At 43.1% G+C, this 26,694-nt stretch overlaps 1 protein-coding gene across 2 annotated transcripts; it reads left to right on the top strand.

Moving 5' to 3' along the window:
* The first annotated feature begins 4,010 nt into the window (after window positions 1-4,010).
* On the top strand, window positions 4,011-26,216 carry LOC311034292 (uncharacterized protein). 2 transcript variants are annotated; one of them, XM_084042150.1, is made up of 18 exons: window positions 4,011-4,161; window positions 6,089-6,642; window positions 6,954-7,150; window positions 7,636-7,739; window positions 8,301-8,353; window positions 8,718-8,982; window positions 10,953-11,146; window positions 11,411-11,536; window positions 12,989-13,117; window positions 15,253-15,375; window positions 16,274-16,409; window positions 17,040-18,526; window positions 20,739-21,281; window positions 21,555-21,946; window positions 22,107-22,209; window positions 22,711-23,260; window positions 23,758-23,898; window positions 24,613-26,216. In XM_084042150.1, the coding sequence occupies exons 2-17, from the start codon at window positions 6,481-6,483 to the stop codon at window positions 23,874-23,876; spliced, it is 4,683 nt and encodes a 1,560-aa protein (XP_083898276.1). In that variant the 5' UTR covers window positions 4,011-4,161; window positions 6,089-6,480; the 3' UTR covers window positions 23,877-23,898; window positions 24,613-26,216. The 2 variants fall into 2 exon arrangements, with proteins under 2 accessions (XP_083898276.1, XP_083898275.1); XM_084042149.1 differs by having other exon boundaries at window positions 23,758-26,216.
* The last annotated feature ends 478 nt before the right edge of the window (window positions 26,217-26,694 follow it).

Here is a 26,694-nt window from a genome sequence, read left to right on the forward strand (position 1 = left end):
CTGTCAGTCTACTGTCCTATAAATTAAAAAAAACAAGGTCCCAGGTGGAGGTAGATGGTGTGATCAGCATGTCTTACAGCTCACAGACCAGCACTGTGGCCTGCAACTAGAAGATGGAGTCTGGACAAACCAGGAAGCTGCTATGGGGTCAGTCCATAGAGGTATGATATAACTAGAGGGCGGATTGCCCCGCCCCCAGCTATTCATTTCAACGCAATTGCTCAGTGGCGTTTTGAAGCACCCGGAAGTAAGAAATATTGGTTCCATATTGGTTCCATGGGTCCATTCCATAGACCAATTATTTGTTTACTAACATTGAGCCTGGACGCACAGGTGATTGTTTCACGCAATCAATTCCCAACCTGTTTCGGGGTGCACTGGTTTCAGCACACCCCAACCCCCTCTTGTGTGTGTTGGCTAGTGAGACGCGTCCTAACGAGACCTGATATAATGGGTTTCGTTGCGCGCATACTGGCTGCACGCACAGAAGCATTTTAAGTGCATTGTAAGGTTTGACCACCAGGCCTGGCCGCTTCACTGTTCTACCGTGGTTCTGGGGGCTTGGGTCAGTCAGGTAGGAGTATTTCACAGTCACTGTAGATGTCTCCTGGAGCACTGGTGTCCAATCATGTGTATGTGTTTTCATTCCAGACAAACCATTTTTTGTGAAAATAATTTGTGAAATTTGTGAATCAGTGTTTCGTTGGAGTGAAACCTGTACACACTATGCCGTCCATGGACACACAACTGTTCTTTAGGGGGTAGAAACTAGGCTTGGTGTAGTGGGGTGTTATGTCACCTGTGATGTTCATCACACTGCCCCTACCATCATTTAATGTATTATGTTTTTTAATGAAATCCCCAAAATAACATTGCAGAACAAATGCAAAGACTTTAGTGCTGTCCTTCATTTTGTGCCGGTATCAGGATTGGTTTTCAAGGCGTTCAAGCACATACAGTATATTGAATTTAGATTTTCCCAAACGCATCAATAGGCAGAGATTTCTGATCATCTGGCTATGCAAGACTAATCGTTGAGATGCATTTTGGAGTACTCAGTACCCCAGTGATGTAATGTTTCATCTGGGATCAATGATGTAAGCTAATTAGGTTTCTCTGACAGTCTGATGGGGGTAGCTTTGACATCATAGATAGATAGTAATTTTATAATACCAGCACAGGTTGTTTAATTACTTAGTTCTAATATATTCTTTCTTTATAGATGCACACCTCCAAAAATGAGACATGCTGTCAAGAGGAAGCTGGTAGTTTATTAATTTTTAACTGTAAAATAAGTGTCAATAAAGGTAACTTTAAAGGATCTCCAAAGTCTTTAATCCCTGCAGGACTGAAACAAACAAGCAAGCATATAAATGACCACCCATTTGACTTGATGCCCTTGTTTTGTTGTCTTGTTTCCCAATTAATTAACTAGCACCACTAGTAACAGCAGTGGGAATTTCCTAGTCATATGCCTTCATTCCTCATCCAGAATAGTTGAATAGATGTGATGTGATGTAGCTGTAGCAAGTATGGAATCTCTCAGCCAGACAGGGTGGTTCCTGTCATGTGAAAATGCGACATTGCTCTGCTACCTGGCACCACAAGAAACAGTTACAGTAGTTTGTGGAACCCACGGGACATTGTCAAACCTCTGCATCAGGATCTGTCGCATGTTGTTTTTCATGCTAACATCACATTTGTTGATACAGGTCAGCACAGTCTGGAGTTGCCAGCACGGTCTGGAAGGGACTGTGCCTTGGGACTGATACTGTATGTTCATTTTCCAGTGTGATGAAATTTCCATCTGGAAGATTGTACTCTCTCTTAGGCCGCCTTGTTTGCTCTGATATTATATTGCCCTTGTCAGTGCATTTGGCTTTTATTTGACTTATCGAGGCAGGTTTATCCCATGTACAGAGGCTGCTAGAGTTAACAAGACAGAGTATTGAGTGTCCTATTTTCTGTAACAGCCTCTGTACACAGAGATCAAGGCTGGGGCATACAGTATGACAGGTGGAACAGGTCAGGTAATAGCAGTCGTCATTCCATTATAAGAATATGTGGATAAAACAACTTGGATCTCAAGGCTGGATGGTTGACATTAAAAGAAAAATGATTTCTGCTGGGGATCTGAGAGGCAGGTCAGACAATAACATGGCACACAATACCTCACTCTGGACATCAGTGTTCCTTAAGGTGTGTTCCAACAGGCTGTCTACAGTCTCCCAATCAGTTATCCATGCAGTTTGTTAACATGGGGTATGTTGAGTGCAAGGCTTTCCATTATGTTTATTTCCGACAAAGTTGCAAGTCGGTGGAGGTACGGTATAGTATGTATTCCTGCCTGTTTACTAAATAACTTCATTTGTGTCTACATGACGGGATATAAAATACTGGAGCACTCGACTGGGTCTGCACATTTTATTAATTTGCAGGGGTGACGTTTCGACCAGTGGTTTGACTCTGATGAAGACGCTGGTCGAAACATCAGTCACCCCTGCAAATCTGCGTATTAATAAAACGAGCAAACCCAGAGTGCTCCAGTATTTTCTATTGGGTAGTCTCTTTTGAAGTGCCCAGGTAATTTTCTAGGGAAATGAATTGTGCTTGTTCAGGTTTCAGCCACAAGGTGGCACTGTAAGTCTAAATTTCGCCCAATGTAACGTTGCAATAGGCTACTCGTTTACATGACAAGAATGGGCTTCATGTCAGTGTGAGTGTAGTCAAGTTATTGTGACTGTACAGTATATTACTGAGCATGGCAATCATTTATGTATTTAAACCAAATGGGTTCCCTGAGTGGTCACATCACATGAAATCATTCAGGCACGACCCCAGTGATACAGTGAAGTAAAGTAATGTAACAAATAACCTTCCTCTTTTTTGGTAACGATCCAATCCCTGCTGGTCAGTGGTGGAAAGTAAAGTACTGTACTTACGTACACTTTTGATGTATTTTTACTTTAATGGAGTATTTCCTATTTTCGATTATTTTACTTCTACTCCACTACATCTCACAGGCAAAGTGGCAAACATTGTACTTTTTACTCAAATACTTGAACACTTTAGTTAGTTACGTTGTAGATTTTGATTATTATTACAAAACATACATTTACCACTTCAGCCCTATTTAAACTTTGTCTGTTTGAAAATGTATACATTAGAAAACTTGTATACATTAGAATTAGAATGTATACATTAGAAAACTTATCTATAAAAAAAAACTTAAATCTAGCCGTATCAGCTGTTGCTTGACAACCAACTAGCCAATCGCGGCGTAAACGTCCATACAGGCTATGGGATATGAATCCAACCATGGACCAACTTTTCCCAAACATTCCCCCTCCTTACTACAACGTCACCACCCCGCCTTCAGGGTTGCCATGTCCGCTTATTATAAGCGACTTTGGGCTTCTTTTTCTGTAAAGTTGCTTGTACATTTTGGTTAGTTGCGGGTTGCGGTTTTTTGGCTTGTTAAGTTTTAAAGGGTAGTAGTTGCTTATTTGGGCTTGTTTCTAAAGTGTAGTTGTTTATTTGGGCTTGTTTCTAAAGTGTAGTTGTTTATTTGGGCTTGTTTCTAAAGTGTAGTTGCTTATTTGGGCTTGTTTCTAATGTTGTTTAAACCAGTGGTTCTCAAACATTTTCATGTCAAGGACGCAACCCCCAAATTAATATGTAGACCCAACCTTCTGCAAATATTTTTGTGCCAGAGACCCCCATACAAGATTTTGTGAATTTGAAAATGTAAATATTCCAAAATGTTCACCTTTTCCCAAGTTTTCTTTGAAAATAGCAGATCTACAAGCTCACAACGGGTCACATTGCGACGCGTTGCGAGCATGTAGATCGCAAGATCGGCTATTTTCAAATAGCCATGGCAACTTATATAGAGTGCTCGCATGTGGCTTCTTTTGGGCTTGTTTTCATAGACCTGGTTGCTTATTTCTCTCACACAATATGTCAACTTTGCTAGCCTCGTGCCCAACTGACTTTAGTGTGTGGCGTTGTTGTCAGGCGGCGTCTCGTTCTGATATGATAACAACTGTCACATCGGTCAGTTTAACTAAGATATTATCTAAACGGTTATACGATATTAGTTATACATTAATGCTTCAACAACAACACCATCACCAGAGCCAAGTGTCGGGGCAGTGAATGGTAAGTGAGGTTAGTGGGCTTTCTAGCATGGGCGCTCTTTGACATTAGTTAACGTGTAGCCCCGTTTGGAACCTCTCCCTCCGCTGTATAGCTCCGAGATGAGGTCCCGCTGTGTAGGGCGCCGGCAGAGTCCGACACTGGCGAACGTTGGCCAATATTGTTGATTTTTACCCTTTCCCGCAGATCGTATCCAAAAAGTAAAGGTCGTCCCCCTGCTCTCAAATGTTTTACATTTTAGTGGTCAAGATTTTTTTACCGACGAGGTTGAAACAAGCATTTAAATCGCTTATTTAGTCAGCCTGTGGCCAGTCAACCCCCGTCCGCATGCTCAGTACTGCAACCGTTAAGGTTGCATTGGGAAAACACAGGCTGACTAAAAACGCGATTTTAAACGCTTGCTTCATCCCCTTAAACTAAACTTACTGACAATTTCATTTGAGTCAATGGTTAAACTAATAATTAACTAATGGTTATATGTTGTTCTTTTGAAGCTTCTCTTGAACCGCGTGACCAGATCTGCCATTACAGTTGTTCTAGAAAGCAGCAGCATAGTCTGTAGATAGAAAACATCTCTGTGATGATCCACAGCTGTCACAATTTTTTTTTCTACTTTATAGTGTTTCCAAATGTCAGTACATGTTCTACTCCACTACATATCATAGGCAAATATTATACCTTTACTCCACTAAAATTATTTGAAAACTGTATACATTTTGTCCATTTGAAAGTGAGCTTGTAAATGGTAAAATGGTAAATGTGAAATGGGACATTGTGCATAATGAGTACTTTATACTTTTCGTACTTTAAGTACATTTTGATGCCAATACTTTTGTATTTTTAACTCAAGTACATTTTGAATGCCGGACTTTTACTTGTAACAGAGTATTTCTACATTGTGGTGTTGGTACTTTTACGTAAGTACAAAATGTGAGTACTTCTTCCACCACTGCAGACCTGGCACTAATTTATTAACATTTGACGATATGGCTTAGTTAGGATATCTTGAGGCAAAATTGACATGCAGTCTGAACGTGTTAAATGATTGTTAACGACACGTTAAGACGACAATGTACTACAAATGGCATTAATGTGTATGAAGTCATAGTTGTGACTGCAGGAGTTGTCATGATCAGGTGGTTTTGACTTTGCCTCTGTGACGTTTGTGTGAACAGGCAGTAAACCATGACATAATATGTGAACAATGACGACAACCACTGCCCATGTCTAATCTAATATATAAGACAGGTTTATGGCCTTGAGGCTAGAGTACACGTCAAAACACGAATCACTGTTTGTTTGGTCTCCTCGGGTTCGACTAGGTCCTGAGTTTCAATCAGGCTTTTCTTCATTCTTACTAACGGTAGTATTAGCACAATACTGCTTATGTGTGTGTCTTTCTTTCTCTTTCCATTTACACATGCCTCCAAAAGATTGGTTTCTATATTAAAACACCTGTCAGTGTCAACATAATCTTAGCAAGTTAATTGTTAACATTTATATAACTGTGCGTGTGTGTGTGTGTGTGTGTGTGTGTGTGTGTGTGTGTGTGTGTGGGTTTTGCTATTTTCAACTTGAAACACGCTTGGAAACTGAACTGGCAGGAGGTCTGCTTGGAAAACATTGAGTCACAGCAGCACAGAGCTAGCAACCAACTCACTAGGGGACCAAAGCCTCTAAGTAACACAACACAGTAGAAGACAGGACTTTACAAGGCTTGCAGCTAGTAGACACACAGGACCGAGAGAAACATGCTCAGGCTGATGAACTGCTCACTGCATTCCCTTTCACAACACACTGTGCACACACATCTTATAAAGTGTATGGCAGACTAATGTGGAATGTGATTGCATTCACTGTTACAACACTCACATGAACGCCGACCTGTATCTTACTTAACAGCACTGCCTTTGTTTATTGCTTGTTGCAGACTATGCTTCCTGCTGTTGACAGTACTGCACACCCCTTCTTCTTGACAGCTGGAATCCCAGAGTGGTTTTGGCTCTTTCCCTCCAGCTGCTGGCTCCAGTGCCAGTAGTGACTATCCATTCACCTGTTGCCTGGGAGCAGAACATGGAACTAACAAATTCAAACCGCTAGTAGTTTGTGGATTCCAAACGACCATCATCTCACCCTTGCGCACACTTGATAAGAAAGAAGGAATAAGAGGTTTGGTTACCAGTCAAACTGGCTTGAACTGTAGAAAAACACTAATATTGCTGCTAGAATATTGCCCGTTTTGGGACTGGTGTTGGTTTCCCACCCTGGCAGTGGGTGGTCAGTAGCTGAGGTGGAGCCCGCCAGGCTCAGACAGAGGGAGAGATGAGTTGGGCCGAAGAGGACTGGACTGTGGGGCTCTCTGGTCGAGCTCTGCAGAAAGTGAAGGACCTCCAGGTCCAACAGGAGAGACTGTCCAGAGAGAACAAACAGAGACAGATTCAATTGGACAACACACAGGCTACCCTCAACAAGCAGACTATCAAGGTAGTACTGCTATTGGTACATTGTACTGTTAATCTAGAGTTAGAGCTGAGAGTTAGATACTGATAAATTAACCCTGAGGCTTTACTGTGTAGCAAGTTGTGCTCTGCTTGTTCTACAGAGATTGTTTATAATTTTATATTTAACATGTTAGAAGTAGTGAGCTACATGAGGGTCTGCATACTCAAGCAAGCCTACTTCCCAATAGGCTTCCAAAAATAAACCTTTTTGGTGTTTGAGTCACCATAGGAAATGAGAGACGTTTCAGGAAGGAACACTAGCCTGTCTTCTCCTCTCCTTCCCCCTCCACCCAGTATGAGGAGACACGCGGGGAGCTGCAAGCTGTGCAGAGGGAGCTGAAGTTGGTTCATGAGGAGTCGCAGGCAGGGGTGCGTGCGTCAGAGCGACTGTCTCAAGAGGTGCAAACCAAGCAGGCTCTGGTGTGCTCTCTGGAGGGGCAGCTGGAGGCCGCCCGCACCCTCACTCACAACCTCACCCAGGAGGTCAAAAGGTCAGCAGGGCAGGGAAATAATATTAATAATAATAATAATAAACCTTATTTCTAAAGTGCTTTAAGAAAACAGGGTTACAAGGGGTTTACAATAAGGAGATAAAATATAGCCAGGATGAGGATAAACAATAAAATATAATTCAAATGGTAAAATAATGCAAGGAAATAATGTAGATATGTGGCAATGAAATCTAATAAATAAAATGTATGCAGCCTAGAGCCGCGGCATCATCTGGTAAAGTCGGAAATAGCCTCATTCACCAAACGCTCCTAACCGCTCCACTTTCTTCTGCCCCCCCCTTTCACAACACCACACACATCCATCCATCTCCACCCTTCCGTCCCTGCCATATCCATGTTTCTGTTTCTATCCCCGTCTCCCTCTTTCTATCCGTCTCTCTTCCTGTCACTCTTTTTCCAAGCTTCTATTTTCTTCCATCCCTGGCTCCCTCTGTCCATGCCTGACTTTCTCTCTCTCCTACCAGTTTGGAGGTGGAGCTGGAGAAGTTGCAGAACGGCAACAGGCCTTCAGACTCCAACTTGTTCTCCACACCATGTTGGAACATGGCCTCACCGTGGGAACGCACTGGTACGGGTCTCTGTACACTCTGGTTCCATGACAGTCTCTGTATTAGTAGACCGAATCTGTGTGCTTCTTACCTATTTCACACTGCTTATTTTCGTGTATGCAGGGTTCAAATGTATTATTATTATTTTTGTAGACTTTCTAGAAGTGTTGGCAGACCACCTCCAACCACTGCATATGTGCTAGTTATATTAAAATACTCTACCATACAGATTGGTTAAAACATTTCATTAATTAAATTAAATTAGTCCTGGACTGTAGCTTTAAACCAGCCAGTAAAGAGGTCATATATTTATTTCCCAACTCTGTCACCCTTTCCTCATCACACTCTGTCCATCTCCATTTGGTCATAGTCACATCTCACGCTCTCTTTCAGCCTCCCACCCCACCCCTCTCTCGCTGTCTTTCTCTAGGGATTACAGTGCAGTGCTCTCTGCTTCCTGTTTTGTTATTAGAACACAGTAGACCACAAGCTTTCCAGTTGTATTGTTTCTCATGGTTCTGGGTGTTGGTCGTCAGTCGTGGAACAAAACTCAACCCAAATGTTGTGCTTTTGTCCTTCAGGAGGTGGAAAGGAGGAGCATACAGGGCACAGAGGAGGAGATAGAGACGTCAGGGTGAGTACTAATGTGTGCCAGCCGACACCAAGCCGGTCTCACTAAAGCAGTTTAACCACCCGTGTGGTTTTTCAAACTCTGAGCTCTAAAAATGGGTGATGTAAGATTAGATTCAAACAGGTCTGTCGAAACCGACTCTGTAATTTGAGTATTCAGGATGTCATAAATACAGTTGGACAAATCCTGAAACTCCCGGAGTAACAAATGGATAAATGAACACTCAGATTTGACTTTTTATAAACATTTTATTTAGCGCTTATTTTGTGGGTAATGTGCTAAGAAAGGATGGGTTAATGTTGATATGAGCAAGTAGCTAAATAACCTTGTCACATTTCTGTCTCTCTCAATCTTTGTCTGTTTTCAGCAACAGCTCCAGTATTCGGACACTCCCACATCCTCAGTCCAACGACAACAGAACAAGAATACGCCCCTCCGCCACCGGCCCGACCAATCGGATGTTTTCGCCAGTCCCTCGTCTGTGTTCCCATGGGAACGCAACGATTCAAGGCTGGTTGCTAGGGGACGAAGCGCACCCTCTCCTCAGACACCCCATGCTGAAGTCATCAGTCGGGGGCAGGTGGAACAGGTGGATTGTGGGATAGCGGAGGGCCGCAGTAAAGAAACGGAAAGTGAGTGTTGGTGTAACTGTGTTAAAATGTACACAAATAGGCAGCTTGGATACAGCAAAAGCTGCTAAAACCTGTCTAGTTTTGGCTTGTTTGCATTCACGTATCAAATTACTTAAAAGGTTTGTGGCCTTTGTGACCCATACCAGAGTACCTCTGCCCTGCCACCAAGATAATGTTTTTGTCCCCTTCTCTCTGTCTGCATGATATCTCGAGCAGTTATAAACAGATTTGCACAAAACTTGGTGGAAACAATGGTCCTAGTTCAAGGACGAACTGATTAACACCGATTGGTCGAAAGGGGGTGTGGTAGTAGGTGTGCCACATCACAAAAATGCTCAGAACTTCTGAACAGATTAACATAGAGAACTGATAAACTGGTCACACCGTGATGTTGGTTGTCAAGCTCCAGGGGCCATAGGCTAATGCACCAGAAGCACCACAATAACCTATAAACAAGCTTCTACCTGGGTGGAGATTTGTGACCTACAGTACTGAGCACATTTTCTAGTTTCCACATGTGTCCTCCTGGTGTATCCAGCATGTGTCCAGGTAACATGTCTTGTTCCCTAAGAGGATGTTGAAAAACTAAAAGCTCATCTAAACATTATTCAGCATGCTCTTAGGCTTGCTACGTGAGATTGAGTGACTCATACTGTAATGACATTATTGGTAGCATCAAACTGTGTGTGTGACAGTAGGTCGAAGCAGGAAGGGGACAATTCAATCTGAACCAATAAATCCTTCCTTTAGCTGCTGGTGAGCAGCAGGGAGAGGGGAGGGTCACTGTTTACTTTGCTTGTTGGCTCTGTGTGTTTTTGTGCTCGTTTGCATGTTTGACAGTGGCTGTATATCTTTGAGTGAATGACTATAAGGACATTGTTTTCGTGTGTGTGTGAGCGCATGTATTCAGTGTCGGACAGAATCCTTCAATTGTCTCCCTGTTCACTGTGAGGTGTTGTGACACTCTGTACTAGTTACTACTGTACTAGAATTCAATACCCAACTGTTAACAGTCTGCCAGTACAGCCAAGGAAGCAAACATGACATGGTTGCTGAGCAGTAGCTAATGTTAAGCCACAACGATCTGCTTTCAACCAGGACATCATTCAGACAAGACTTGTATGATTTCGACACTGACAATTTGTGGTAAAAATTAGAATCATCATTAGCTTGGCTGTAAAAAATAACCCAGTTTCTTGAAGTTTCATTGGCTTTGGAAGCATCTGAGCAACTTGAAATATACCAACAGGCCTTGTGTGGAGAAAGCCCACAGAGGAAGATGAGGGGTAGGCAACATGATGACCCCTAGCCTGCAGCCCTGCACATAGGAGCTGTCACTATGAACTGATTGACCCTATTTCTGTAACTCTGTTGGTGCTATTGTGATGTTATGTCAGACTCGTCAATCAAGCGCACTTAACCACTTGTATACAAGTGGTTAAGTGCCATGTATACAAGCCATGTATACAGTATTTAAAGTTAACGTCATATGACAAATAGCAGAAATAGACAATCTACAAGCTCACAATGCGTCGCATTATGACGTGTTGTGAGCCTATAGATCGGCTAATTTTGAAAGATTATTAAAAAAAGGGATGACATGGTTAATGTGGTTAGCAGATTAAAATGGACCAGTAATCGCAAAGTAAAGAATAGAATGGACTTTATTTGCACAAGTGCATTTTGGAGCTCAGGTTCAGCATAAATAAGTAAGACACCACTAATGGTAGTTATTGACAATGTAAGAAACCTAGAACAATGTGTGTCCTGATGATACCATCAAGAGGGCTTTTGGTTTCATGTTTGCAACAGATGTTCATCATTATATCCAGAGGGAACTGCCCATCACCATGGGAATATGCTTTTATAGGATCAATTTATCCTTAAATATTTAATATGTTGCTCTGCTCACATTGGTCTGTATTGACCACTCGTCTAATGTGACCCTGACTTGTCTCTGTGTCTACCAGCGTGCTTGTCAGAACTGCAGAGCCGTGTGGGGACGTTGGAGGCAGAGTTGAGGGCGGAGGCTGCGAGACTGAAGGAGGCACAGGCCGAGCTGGGGCAGAGCAGGAAGGAGGTGTCTGCCAGCGAGCACAGCCTGCAGAGAGCCCACGACCAGCTCAGCCTGGCGCACACACGCATGGCACAGGAGAGCGAGCGGGTACCAGACACGCAAACACACGTTCATATATGCAGATACACAAGAGCATACATATACATAAAATGCTAAATGAATATAAACTGTATTTGAGGTTGGCTTCAGTATATACACACACCTTATTTGTGTGTGTGTGTGTGTGTGTGTGTGTGTGTGTGTGTGTGTGTGTGTGTGTGTGTGTGTGTGTGTGTGTGTGTGTGTGTGTGTGTGTGTGTGTGTGTGTGTGTGTGTGTGTGTGTGTGTGTGTGTGTGTGTGTGTGTGTCCAGGCGTCCGGGGCAGAGCAGAGGCTGAGACAGCTTCAGGAGGAGCTAAAGTGTCAGAGACAGAATGCTGAGAGCATCCGACTCCAAAATCAACAACGTGTCAAGGACCTGGAGAAACAACATCAGAGGGTGAGACAAACAGAAAAACAGACAGACAGGCAGGACAGGAGTGAGGTGGGGAGAACGGAAGGATGGAGTGAGACAGAGAGAAGGGCAGAACATAATGAGCTATAAAGAGAAAGACATGTTGAGATTAGGGATGCACCGAATGGAAAATTCTTGGCCGAAACTGAATATGATAAAAAAAAAAGTTTTATAGATATACTTCTTTTTTTTAATGTTGTACCATTGCTGTTGTATCTATGTGCCTCTGTTGTAGAACTACATGATTATGGCAAAACGTAACATTTAAATTAAAATATATAATTATTTGTGTAGAATTAATAAAAGACAATACGTATCAAAACATTAGCATGTCATACAGTTGAATTATTGTAAATTAAAAAACATTAATTCAAGAAATTAAAACAAATATTGAATAGCCTGCCATTCCTCCCATTCCTTTTGGAGTCACTTTCACTTCATTTTGTCACTTTCAGTTTCATTTTGGCGAGAGACACACACACACACACACACACACACACACACACACTAGAGATGCACGGATGGGGTTTTTCGTCACCTAAATCTGCATCTACATGTTCATTATCCACCCGCCATCCAACCGCATTAATTATATGATCCTATTTATAGATCCGCATCAAATAATTATTATTTTCCTGATGTTAGTTTTCTTATAAACAATGTTACTCACCAGCACTGTCGCAATGTAGTGACTCTACAATCCATATCCATGGTAACAACAAGCCCACATCTTCATTCAGTTACTTTCACTTTCCCCATTTTGTTGCCATGTCTGCTTTTTATAAGCGACTTGGGCTTGTTTGGTGCTTGTTTTGGGCTTGTTTTCATAGACCTGGCTGCTTATTTCTCTTGCAAGATCCGGCAACACTGGCTGCCTGCAAAGCAACGTGCAGTAGGCGGCTAATTTGTGCCTGATGTAAAATAACGTAATATTAAAATTAAATTAAAATGCAGCTGGGCTCGGAGAGAAGCAGCGGCTGTATACTCCTCCATTCAACGGTGTGTTACAGAGAGAGACGCAGCTGATATATATACTTATCCTTACAACAGTGTTTCACTGATCGGATTGTGTTGTTTGTGTATGTCTTCTAAACATTCAGTAATATTTATTTACTGTTCAAATCAATTCGGCCGAAGACCGAATATGCATTTTTTTCCCATAATCGGCCGAATATATTCGTTGGCCGAATATTGGGTGCATCCCTACAGTAGTTGAGATGATGGTGGGCAGATGGATGAGAAGAGGGGCTAAAAATAATGGTACCTCATGTTTCAGTGTAGAAGATCCACGGGTTTCTACCGGAAATGTAACAAGACATACAGTACAGCAGCGAAGCACTAATAACTAGCTTGCATATGGTTTAAGTGTATTTGTTTGTCTGCATGTGCATGTGTGCATGGATTTTGTATGCATGTATGTATGTTTGTGTGTGTCAGGACGTGTTGGAGCTCCAGAAGGAGAGACAGTGTCTGGAGAAGCAGCATCAGCAGGAAGTGAATAAACTCAACCAGGAGCTTCAACAGGCTAGGACGCTCCACAATGCACTGCAGTCCCAGGCGGAGAAGGTAGAACGCGCACACACACACACACACACACACACAGACACACACACACACACACACACACACACACACACACACACACACACACACACACACACACACACACACACACACACACACTGCAGTGATTTTATTAATTTGGATCAGCATTGGCAGTGAGTGAACACATCCTCTTTGTTTCCCAGTTATTTCCTGCCTCTCCTTATCTCTCTCTCTATCTCTCTCTCTCTCTCTTTTGAGCGACTTCTATTATTTACTCCAGAGGTCAATGAACTAATGTAACTTTTTCTCCCACGCTTCCTCCTCGACCTTGCTTTGCTGTTTTTTCTCGTCTGCTCTTTCACTCTCTTGCTTTCTGTGTTTTCTTTCCCTTATTCTCTCCTCTTCTTCTCTTGGTTTCTTCCCAGAAGGGTTGAACAGCAAAGGTAATAACTGCGTGACTGTGTTTGACAGTGCAGAAAAACTTGGTTATGGGAGGATGAAATCAACACATCACTTTTAACTTGTGTCTGTGTGAGACTGCTGCCTGAAACAGTCAGCATTCTTATGAATGGAGGCATGAAGGCATGAGGGTGGCGTGGAGGTACTGCATGAAGATGTGTGTGCGCGTGTGTGTGTGTGTGTGTGTGTGTGTGTGTGTGTGTGTGTGTGTGCGCGTGCCGATTGTGCGTGCATGTGTCACAGAATGGTGCTGTATTGTTTTTAAGAGGTAATAATACAAGTTTGATCAGGATTCAAATGCAAACCTACTAGTTGATACCTGCCAGATTGACTATTTCAATGACTTCTATTGATGAAACAGACCAGCTGCTCACAGAGATTACTTTCCAAACAATGGCTATTCAGTCTGCCCACAATGTCTGTGACAATCTTAACTGGAACCACACATTTATTTTGTATTCTTATCTTGTTTGGTGTGATACAGCCATGTACACACATCAGCACAACGAAGCCACAGATTGCGTTGAATCCAGTAGCAAACTTGAAAAATCAAACTAATGTTTGCTGGCTGATGGTATGCATGCATTTCTTGTGACCCAGTTCACCACTTGAAGCATTCAGTGAAGGACGTAGAGGTTTGAATGGGAAACCCTTTCTGACTCATTGTCACACTTTTCCCAGATGTAACATGTACATGTAAATGTACATGTAAATATACATGTAAATACTGATCAGATAAAACCTGAAATAAAGATATGTTGGATTCTTTTTTCTTTTTTTTTTCAATACTATTTATTGTAATACTCTGCAGTAAGAAAGTCACAGTAGCTTGTACTCTTGACAGGCAGTGAGTAGTCCTCCAACTACTAGTTCAAATAAACATGGACATTCAAAAAGGTCTTTCAGGTTTATTACATTTTTTTCCCAGAAGGAAAATAATCTCATAAATCCTACAGTGTGGTCAAGTCAAATAATCTGTATGTTGTTTATGTCTGTTAAAGCTATATTGGCTTATTCAGTTGCCTTGTAGTGAATATTCATGCATTACACAAGCCAAGAGGTAATGTGTGTATGAATGACCTTTCCATGCAAACCACTAGGGCAGACTAGGGCTGGGCGATATGGACAAAATGTAACCATATTTTTCAACAAATAAATACCTCAATATGGATATTGTGATGATAATATAAATTTTCTTTTGAATTTTTCTAAAACATTTTCTTAATTGGTAAAAAATGAAATTGGTTTAAGTTATTAAAACAAGGAAAAGATAACACTTATGCCATATCATGATATTACACAATTCCAGACGATATTAGTCTCATATCATGATTGATATAATATTGCCCAGCCCTAGGCCAGACAGACTAGACCTGGCAAAGTGTTGGCTTAACCTAGTTAAAGCTGCTTAGGTTTCCCCAGAGTGGTAGAGGGTACATTAGATGGATCTCATGCTAGATATTGATTTCATCGGTCCCTTCCACCCCTCCACCTCCTCTCCTTACCACTTACCTCATCATTTCCCTTTTTTTCTTCCTGATTGGCTTCCATAAAAAAACAATAGCTTTATTTATGGCTTCTTTATTACACCAGGATTCTCCCCCCATGTTCATAATTTACACTCTCTAACCGTGTCCTGTGTACTGAACGATAACTTTCACCCCTCCCTGCTCTTTCTCTCCCTCCGTCTCTGTCAGGTGTCTCTTCAGAAGCAAGCGTTGGAAAAAGAGATTGAAACTCTCAAAGAGAAACTGAAGTGGACAGAAGGAGAGCTAAAAGAAAGCCAAAGGAAAGATGCACAGACACAAGCCAAACTGACGGTAACACACGCACAATTCCACTCTCAAATGTGTCGCCATATCACAAGTCTTGTGACTGTAGGTCTAGACATGCCTGTTAATTATTCATTACCCAAGCAGTGGGCACATAATACATTCTATGAATGTTTTAACAGCTTATGAATCTGTCCCATGCCATATGTCACTTTGAAGATAATGAGCAAGTGATCGCTTTATGGGTAGTGCAACTGTTTTTACATGGTACATGGATGTACTGTAGTTCTAAAGAGGGTTTTATGGAGTTAATAACTTCATATACAGTAAATGATACAGCCAACATTACAGAAGATTCAACCTGATAAAACGGTAGAGGGACCAATCATGCAATTATTTATATTGTATAAAACCCAACATTAGCTATTTTAAATAGCAATGATGCATATTTTGTGTCACATAGCAAAATTCAACCATCATTTGTGACTTAAACAGTGATATCATTTGATCTGAAATGTACTTGTTTTGAACTTTGAATGTTGCGTTTAAAAACCACAACCGACACATCTTACCTGTTCTTTAACAATAAAAGCCTTACTGTATATATGCCCTTAAATTAGATTGCGGAGTTCATTTAAGCGCCTCGTAATGGCAAAACAAATCTACTACAACCTAATATAGCAGATGGTGACATATACCACAGACATGCATGCACCAAACGCATTTTGATATCAAGATCTTTCTTTAACAAGCATTTGATAGCAGTGATGTTTGAGGATCATTGTATCATTTTCATAGTTAATGAACCACATATAAAGGAGATTTGATTGCCAGTCATCCTATCCTGGCACCTTATTAATATAATTTCAACTGTTGTTGTGTCATTAACTTCAGTTTGAATGAATTCCCTTCACCTCCTATTCAACACCACTTCCTCATGTGTTAGGAGGCACAGCGGGAGGCAGAGGGCGTGGCAGCGGGCCTGGAGCAGAGCAAGAGGAGAGAGCGAGCTCTGGAGGAGGAGGGGCGGAGACTGGCCGAGGAGCGGGCCGACGCCCTGCACCTCCTCAAAGAACTGCAAGGTGAGAATGAGGAAAGAGATGGATGGGTGTGGTCTGAACGGCATGTGTGATTAATTATTGATTTCATAACGGTCTGATGGATATCTGTTGGCCACATAATAAAGCCAGAGTGATTGCATTGCAAATGGCCATTTCTTTCATTGTCATGTCCTCTCGTTTACAATGCAGTCTCAGTCAAATGCTGACCCCTGCTGGTCAATGGCTCAACATCTGCAGACTTGGAGCAGGCAGTATCACGGCCCAGGCTAGAAATATACATATTTAAACATTAATAACCAACCAAAGTTGACTGAGTGATTTTTTAAAATTTAGCGTTGCATATAAATGTTACGTTGAGATGGTTTCGTCATTTAAAATATTAATATAATAATGGAAAAGGCAGGCAGGCGCCAACAGCAGCTCGTATGGCGTGCCCAAGCGAGCCGCTAGGCGGACAAGTCCACCTTTGAGCAGCCGACGGCCTTGTGCATCTCGTGGACAACCGTGTTGTCCAAGTTGGCAAGCCATGGTGGACAGAATAGGTTATCATCCGATATGATATTTAATATTGAATGTTCAAAAACAAAGACTTTTGTTTATAAGACTCAATAAGCATTGTAATTTTATTTTTCATATCCCTTTCAATTCCAGACCAGAAGGCAGCCACCCCGTTACCCCCCGTCCAGTTTACCTCTGTTGGACAGAGCTACCCCTCTCAGCCGTACACCTCAAACCACCCCCCCCGACCCCAGGCTTCCACCAAGCAGCGTCCTGCTAGCGGCACCTCCCGATGCGAGCGGGCCGGGGGCGTGGACGCGGGGGAGCAGGTTTCAGGAAAGTATCCCAGTGACAGAGAGCCGGGCGAAGGCATCGACTCAGAGCACATCACCGCCTTCAGCTCCCAAGACTCTGAAAGGTTACGGAGTCAAGAAGAGAGAGGGAACACTAGGGAGGAAGACCATGATGAGGAGAGGAAGAGTACCAACAATGAAGGTGACGCAATGCGGTGCGATGGCTCCGGGACAGAGACACTCTCCAAACTCAACGTTGGTGCTCCTAACACCCCTGCTGCTTCCTCTATGGTCTGTGACCATGAAATTCAAACAAAGTTCTCCCTGGTGCAGTCAGCCACTCTCAGACCCGACGAACACACCTTGACCACAGCTGAAGACCTGCGGAAGGAGAACGCCTCGTTACGTTCAGAGCTCTGTGACGCTCGCGAAGAGCTCCAGAAACGCCTGGAGGACCTGGAGAGCCAGCGCCGGGCAGAGGCCGAAGCCAGGACGCGACTTAAACAGCTTAGCCGCAAACACGCCAGCCAGGCCGGGGAGAAAGAGGAGCAGGAGAAGCAGAGGAAGGCAGAGCAGGAGCGTATGAGGGCAGAGGCGGAAAGCTTAAGGAAGGCCCTGGCTGCTCTGGAGTCAGAGGTGAAGAGAGAGAGGGAGGCGCGAGAGACGATGAAGATAGGGGAGTTCGACGAGGCGAAGGAGAGAGCTCTGGAAGACAGGGAGAGTGAAATGATGGATCTGAATGTTCAGCTGAAGAAGCAGCTGGCCGAAGTGAAGGCCCAGCTGGCTTTAGAACGGGATGAGAGGGAGAGGGATGAAGAGGAGAGGAAGAGGATGATGAAGGCGGGCAGGGAGGGAAAGGTGGACTTGAGCCTCAAGCTTGCGGAGCTGAAAGCCGAGTTGGAGGAGGTGAAGAGTCGTGGCAAGAAAGAGCTGCTGGATGAAAAGAAGCTTCCAGAAGCCAACAGCCCTCTGACGTATCTGAGTCTCCACAACGACGAGCTTAACTCTAATGTCGTCAGCCTCGACGACAAGCTCCTCCCCTCCCCAGAGCACCACCGCCTATTCTGCGAGTCCGCCAATCAGCGCAATGCAGATTGTTCCTGGGTGACAGATCTCATCCAGGAACAGAGTACTGAGGACCAAACTGCGGTGGAAGACACCACTCTAAGAAAGCATCTGCAGGGGTCTTGTACCCCAGACCATGAGGAGGTTCCCATGGGCCTCCAGAGGCCTGGGTCTGCTTCCTGTGACCTGACCAAGGAGGTAGAGCGTCTGCGTGAAGAGAAGAACAGAGAGGTTGTGCGGGCGAAGCAGTGCCAGGCCAAGTTGGAGGCCATGCAGAGCCAGGTACAGTAGATGACATGGGATGGGTTTTAAAGTACTTATTTTCTATCAATTACACACCCCATGAAGCTTTGAATTCCTAAGCATTTCTAAGCCAATAATTTGATGACCAGGTCATCAGTCAGGAGGAGACTCCGCTGGTCATCTAATTATTGGCTTCGGAATGCGACAAAAACCAAAAAGTCTTCATGAATTCAAGGCTTCATAGGGTGTGTAATTGATAGAAAATAAGTTATTTTTGGGATGAACTACTCCTTTAATTTGTGTTTCTTCAAACTATAATGCACATGTGAAATGTACAAGATTATGTTCGTTAATAGATGAAAATCATGCAACAGATTGTTCTGGTGCTTGATTATGATTGGCTGGGCAACGTTCAAAGACAAAGTAAAATGTTAAAAGAAAAAACACACACCTAACACATAACATCAGCATCACTGCGGGAAACAAATTGTTTTAAAATGTGCCGAATAGTGCCCCACAGCTGTTCTAAAATCACTGTAAACCATGGCCTCTTGGGGCTTATTAAGTGCACAAATCGACAAAAGCCAGCTGAAACTAAGGACTTCCATATTGCATTAGTAATAAGTAAGTAGCCTTGGAAACCAACTCTTACCCAGCCATGTGGCCCACTTTATTTAGCGTGAGGCAGTTTTATGTAGATGGTTACCCCCTGGACATGATGCTTTGATGGCATGTCACGTCACAGGGACTAATAGCCTCTACACACTGTACGATATTTGACCCGATTTGGCTCTCGGGGATATTTTTTGGTGATCGCCGACAAAACCACCGATCTCAGTCCAGATCGGGCGTTCCTCGGCGAGGTGTTGATCGCGCAGTGTGTAAGGTACACCCCGATAATTTGCGCTCGGCGAGCGGTTCCCGATAATTTTTACTTTTCTAGCATGTTGGATATTTGGGTTTATCGGATCCGATGAGAGCCGTGCTACAGCCAATCAGAGCTCAGTACCAGCCAGCGAGGTAGCTGGTGGGAAAACGATTTTATTATCAGCACGATTCACTGTTGAGTGTGATACAACAGAGACGCACCGTGGCTAGTCCTCCCCCATAGAACCGCAATATTACCGTACAGACAGTCCAGTCCTGTATTAGTTAAACATGATATACAGATTGATAGAGTGAGCGAGCCTGCTTGACGATGGGGCTGTGTATTATTAGCGGAATAGGGCTTGCAGACAGAGAGAGAGAGAGCTGTGTGTGTGTGCGTGTGTGACGCACGTATCTCTGAACAGTATTGCCAGGTTTTGCGCGAGAAATAAGCAGCCAGGTCTATGAAAACAAGCCCAACAAAAGCGACTATAGGCTGCATGAGCACTTTAAACCTATATACAAATAAAATGGCCGATCTACAAGCTCACAATGCGTCGCAACTATTTTCAAAGAAAAAAAGCAACATTAAGAAATAAAGCCAAATAAGAAACTACACTTTGGAAATAAGCTAAAAAGAAACGCAACCACCAATATGTTTTACAAGCAACTCTCTTATAATAAGCGGACACGGCAACACTGCTGCTGAGCTGAACTGGCTGACTTTTGAAATGTTTGTTTCAGAGAGGGAGAGAGAGAGAGAGAGAAATACAGAGAAATTGAGTATTATTTAATGTCAATCATTAGCGTCCTGTCTCGGTCTCGCGCATATATCACGGGAGCCTTTCACGTTTTCGTGAGACGTTTGGAATAAAAACAAATGTATGTATGTATTGGTTCGGGATCACATCATGGTGAAATATCTTGCAATCAGTGAACCCCTGTCGCCGACCACTCAATCGTGCGAGAATCACAACGATATATTTAGCCCGATTTCAAGAGAGAAACTTGTGCAATGTGAAATGCTTAACGATCTGTTCACTCGCCGACCATTTCAAATATCGTACAGTGTGTAGAGGTCTTTACCCCTATCCAACCTTTGATGCTGAGTGCCAAGCAGGGAGGCAGAGGGTACTGTTTTTATAGTCTTTGGTATGACGCTGCCGGGTATTGCACCCCAACCTCCCAGTCTCAGGGCAGACGGTGGACACTCTAACCACAATGCCAATGAACTAGTACATATTGCAGTGAGGCAATAAAATTGTTACATTTTTCTATTAGAAAATGTATATTGAAGTCTTCCAGTTCTTTACTTTCTTCACTCCCTCCATCTCTCTCTCTCTCTCTCTCTCTCTCTCTCTCTCTCCTATAACCCACCTCACAGGTGACACGTCAGACGCAGCAGCTAACCATGGCCTTCGACAGGCAGAGTCAGCACATCACAGACCTACTGGCAGAGCTGCAGGAGAAGGAGGGCGCCCTCCGCAGCCAAGAAGAGGAACTACTGCGCTGCCGGCAGGATCTAGCAACACTCGGGGCACAGAGAGAAGACGAGGTGAAGACGAGAAGAAAAGAGGGAGTGAGAATGACAGTAGAAGGCTGTGCAGAGAAGAGGCATGAGAAGGAAGGACCAGACAAAAGGCAAGTGGGGGAAATCACCAGATTGAACCACTCAGAGGAGTTAACAAACATCACCTATGACGCGTTATCCGCTAGCATGGGCCAGGAATATTCAGGTCAGAAGAAGACAAGTCCAGGAAAGGATGTTGCTTCCTGTCCAGGAGAGGAAATGGTGCACTCCACCAATGTGTTGAGTGATGTCATCCCCCAGGGAGAAAGACATGCAGAAGATAAGGAGAGTGAGATTGCGGCTGAAGAGGTGTCAGGAACCATTTCTCAGCCTCAATCTGTCGTCCTACCGCAACAGGTGGGGTTCAGTAGAGAGACAATGCACATGGTCACTCAGTGAAATGTTATGTTTTAGGCATCAGATGTAATGAATGATGTTTTGCACAGTTCACAAAGTACATGTAGATGTTTGCTGTTTTGGATGGATTCATGTTTTCCTCATGAATCGTAATATATAGTATAAATACATGCATGCATGCATAGACATATATAGTACTTGAATAATATCCAGTACGTTTGATATATGATAATCATTCATTATAATATAATATGTAATTTCCCTCATGTCCAGATGGAGGCACTGCAGACAGCGCTACAGGTTCTCTCTGAGGAGAACCAGAGGCAGGCTGAGGAGTTGGTTATGTGGAGGCTAACCTCCCAGCCTGTTCCAACCCTTGACCAGAAGCTCACTCAAACATGTAACCCGCCACATATCCTGGACCAAACCTCTGCTCTCAGACAGACTTTGGTTCAGTCAGACCAACAGCAGCAGCAGACTCAGAATGAGGTCCAGGCTCTTGTTCCAACCAGTCATGCCAAGGATGAAGATCCTGTGCTTGATCCTAAGTGCCCAGCTGCCCCTGGTGTCCCCCAGAGCCCCAGCACTGTGACGGTAATCAGAGAGGATGAGCTCCTCCTGTCCTGCTCGTCCAACAGAATGCAGGGCCGCACCCTGGGTTCCAGGTAACATGCATACAGTACTTTCACTTGCTTATGGCGGCCAGTTGATAAATCGATACACATCGGCACAACCTTAATAGCACAATGCATAGTCGTTTTTACCAGAGCTTGTGTATGTATTCATCTCCTTTTTGAATAAATCATTTTCCTGTTGCACCAACAGACTACAGCACAGTAACCATCCTGAAACGAAGACTGTTGTCCAGCATAAAAGGAAGACCTCAGCCCCTCAGGACTTCATGCAGGAGCCTGCCATGGATGATAGGGTGACTCATTATTATTGACGCCTCTGTCTTCATTATTTATATATTAATAAAGATAAACGTTCTAAATATATTATATTTAGAACATTTCAGATGTATTTGTCATCAATAAAAGATAAGCAAATTTCACGTTTACAGCATTGAAAACACTAGTTGCCAGAGTGCTTTCAAAGGTTGAGGTTAACGATCTCTGTATTTTTAGGTTTCTAATGTGTGTGTGTTGGTAATATTTTCTCTGAATAACTAGATTAATTGAGGCCTTAACCCATTAATACCTGGAACGCATCTGTGTCACTTTAGATTTCTTTGGCTATTCAAAAATAGCAGATATACAAGCTCATAGCGCGGCACCGAGTGCCGCGCTATGAGCTTGTAGATCTGCTATTTTTTAAGAATCGTGAAAAAAAAATGTTTTGATTTTTTTTCCAAAAACTGTTTTGATTTAGAAAACATTTTTAAGAATGTCTTCAGGTCTTAATGGGTTAAATAATTTTCTTTCTCCAGGACTCTGAGAAAGAAAACATGGACGTAAAACACCCACTGACCAAAGAAACACAACGCAAGGACAACAGAGAAGTCATCCAAAAAATGTCCAACAACAGCAGACAACAGCAGCACGTTGCCAAAGACTCCCATGTAACCACGGAGAGCCACAAACAGGCTCCAGAGAGACTGAACACGACCAGGACCCTCATTACCAGACACATGAGCCAGGAGGACTCGGGGAGTGAGGGTCTCGGAATGCCGAAGAGCGTCTGCACACAGACAGAAGAAGAGATGAACCCCACCAGCGTCTCTGCAGTGTCAGACCTCCAGCATGCATACACACAGACCGAAGGAGAGGAGATAGAGGAGTTAACGGCATCTCCCCCGCTCTCTCCCGTCCCACTGCCCATGGAGTTTGCAGACAAGATGCTGTTTACTGGCACCTTCCCCATCCCGGCGGACCCCGCCCGCCTGGCAGAACGCATCCGCCGCAACCGCTGCCAGCTGTCGGCCGCCTTCGACGATACAGAGTACGAACCGTATGGCCTGCCCGAGGTTGTTATGAAAGGTGTGTTGAGCAGTTCTTTGTTGATAAAGATTGGCAGATATTTTGGTGGAATGTAATTTGAAAAGTAAAACATCTGGGATGAATAAAGTTGCCCAAAAACAATGAGGAGTTTGTACTCTAATCAAAATTATGTTACAGTATGACACAAGTATTGATGTATTAGTGGAACAATACGAGGATTAACAATTATTATAAAGACAACAGAAGCCTCTTTTAACATAGGTTCCAAATACAGCAAGTTCAGCATATGGTCTGGCTGCCAGCCACTATGATAAACATTCTGGAATCTTAATGGGGACATGTCACCTCTATGGCTCTATCTCTGGTTCCCACATCATTTCTTAATCCATCTTCAGTATACTTCATGTACTGTGTTGCACTTTCTCTTATTTATTTCAATTTATTGTCTCCTGCACTTCCTCCCTTCTCTCAATAATATTCTCCCTCCTTTCCTGACCCACATTTTCTTTTCTCACTTCCTTTTCCTCTTCCTGTAGGTTTTGCAGACATCCCCAGTGGGCCCTCCTGTCCCTACATTGTGAGAAGGGGTCTGTTGGGGACAGCTGCTGTGCCGCTCCCTCAGAAGGAACAACTCCAGCGTGAAGAGACTGATTAGACCTCAGTTCCACCAAATCCAGGTACACTGGGTCCAGAGCAAGGTTTTTCGCGATCTATTTCATGTTCTCTTCACGCCACTGAAAACAGTCACCAAGTTAGTTCAATCAGCAGACAACTCCTTTTTTTTATTCGTTTTCCTGCCTCACCCAAGAGCTGCACCTCTTCAATAATCGCTTTGGAAAATACTATAGTATAACAGTGAAACAATTAACAGTCAAACAAATTAGTTTGGTGTCCAAAGGCTTTTAGACTCTCAATTATTGTCTATTTATATAACACATATAAGTTATCTGAGTTGGCATGGAGGTAAAACACTCCCAGATTCCCAGCAGCCGTGTGCCTATGGCTTGGCAGGGCTCTCCAATGAACACGATTGGCAGTGTCTGTAGATGGGAAGTTGGCAAGGAACCATGTCCTTGGCTCCGCACCAGTACCCCCTGCTGGTTGGTCAGTGCACTTTCTAAGTGAGGATGGGGAGTTGGGGAACCCTGGTGAACCTCCCTGCATTACGCTCTCCTGGTGAAACGTCTTGCAGTCTGGTGAAATGAAGCAGCTGGTGGCCCTATGTGTATCAGAGGAGTCTTGTGGTTGTCTACACCCTCCACAGGGCAGCAATGGTGGGGGGGATTGACAGGGACCACAATGGTGGGTGGGGACGGGGACCGCAGGGTTACACGTGGAATAGTTTTCAGTTTGCCTTCATGTACAGTATGATTTCTGCTGGTTCCCAACAGATCCAGAGACCAATCAGATCCTCTAGTACATCAACAGCTAGATCGAAGGAACACTTAAGTCACCAGCAACACTTTAAGATGCACTACACTGCCACACCTCTGCAACCGCTGCACTGATCCAGGAACTTTGGGAGATGTGTGCATCATGTAACCTGGCCTGCAAGACCAACTTTGGCTAGTTGTGTCTGCACTGTTCCAGCTGCATGAAACACCTCAAAGGGAAACTAAAATAACTCCTAATAATTGTTGATTTAGTCTTCTGATAGCCATTGGGAGATTGAGTTGTTGTTCTTAATGCAATGACATGACACCAACTCATATTTTAAAGAGGTAGAGGTTAGATGAGTTGTGATATACCGTATGTAAGCTGATCCAAAAAACATATTTTCAAAGGGATTTAATTTTAGTTGTTTTTTTGTTTTGTTTTTTAGACCCTATATTATGCCACAGATTTAGCCCATCGGTCTAGTTTCGCTATACTGAACGAAATGGCTTAATTTTATGCTTTTGTTTAAATTAACCTGTTGCCAAGAAAAGCAAATTGTTTTGTTGAGATTCCTTATTTATGAACACTTGAATGTGTTTGTGTGCAGAGCACGTTTACAATAATTTGTAGTGTATTTTGTTTGTGTTGTAGGGGCAGTGCATATACGCGAGATGTCTTTGAACACGTATGTTGTCATCTCTCTCACTGTTTGTATGTGGGGAGAGAGGTACTGTAGAGACAGGGAAAGCATGTGTGTATGACTCAATCGAACGTCTCTTGGTTTCCGCTCCATTTATGGTGATCCATTCTGCCTTCTCCGTTTCCCTCTTTCTCTCTCTCTATCCTCTCCTCCTTTGCTGTTCTCTCACTCCAACACTCACAAGCACACATAACTTGGCTTTGCTCTGAATTTAATGAATTGAATGACAACTAAATGTGTGAAGCTTTATTTTTTAATAGAGTATAGAGACGATTTGTTTTTTTTCTGTCTTTTGGACCAGATATAATATATTTGAGTGGTGTTCTTTTTGTTTAGTTTTTTTGTCCTAACGGACAGTAGCCAACATGCAGTGATTTGTAGATCAGTGTTAAATTGAAGTACATGCACTTTTTTTGTGCAGACCAAGTGTCCTATAATAAAATAGGTTGTCAAGTTTCTCTTAGCAGCCGTAGGCTGCTCCTGACACATTTTGAACTAGATATATATTTACAATGACATTTTCATCTTTGCACTGCCATACTATTGGAACAGAGCAGCATCTTTGTATGTAGTATGAAAGTATGAAAGTTAAATGTTATTTGACAGTTTTTAAAGGAGTAGAGGGATTTTAATTTATCACATGTTATGTGTTTACTGACTATAGGTTGGGATATCATTTGAAGTAATGGGGACAGTTACTGATTTGATATGATGCCATTGGCATTTGTCATGTTGACCAACCCGCCACTTCGCCCGTTAATTGCCTTCATATCGCTGGGATTTGTAGTCCATTAGCAGCGTGACTGTTAGACTGTAGGACTCATACCACAGAGGACCACTGTGAATATCTTCCCCTCTTTAAGACTCGTTTATGTGAATGTAACTTCATATAGGAAGAATAAAATGCTTAGCTCGGAATTTGACTGCCTCGTCTTTTTAAAAGTCTTGACCTTTCATGTTCAGAATATTCTCTCTGTGACACTTCTATGCATTATATATTTCATGTATTATATCTTAAACTGTTTCAGGCAGCTGTAATAGATTGGATTAATCAGAAGATTATTTCCATTTTTACTCTTCTCCCACATCCTCTCCCCTTCTCTTTCCATCAAACATGTAATTGGGCACATGTCACATGTTTGAGATTCTTAGAAAGGAATACCAGCACTCACTTTGATCCATTTAGGATTTCTATTTCAGTCTTTCATCCCCAGCAGCAGCTCATATGACGGACGTTTCGTCCCACAGGCCATCCTCAGTGTGAATCATGTTTGAGATTACCAGTCTTGGAATTGAGAAAGGAGTAGAGGACTTAAAATCTCCCACCCTGAGTGCCTGCTATATTTCTTATGGCACTTTATCGTTGAAAGAAAGAAATATGGTTTGGAACATAACT

This window comes from Gymnoscopelus microlampas, assembly GCF_963454915.1.
Source record: "Gymnoscopelus microlampas genome assembly, chromosome: 18".
In the NCBI taxonomy this organism is placed as follows: Eukaryota; Metazoa; Chordata; class Actinopteri; order Myctophiformes; family Myctophidae; genus Gymnoscopelus; species Gymnoscopelus microlampas.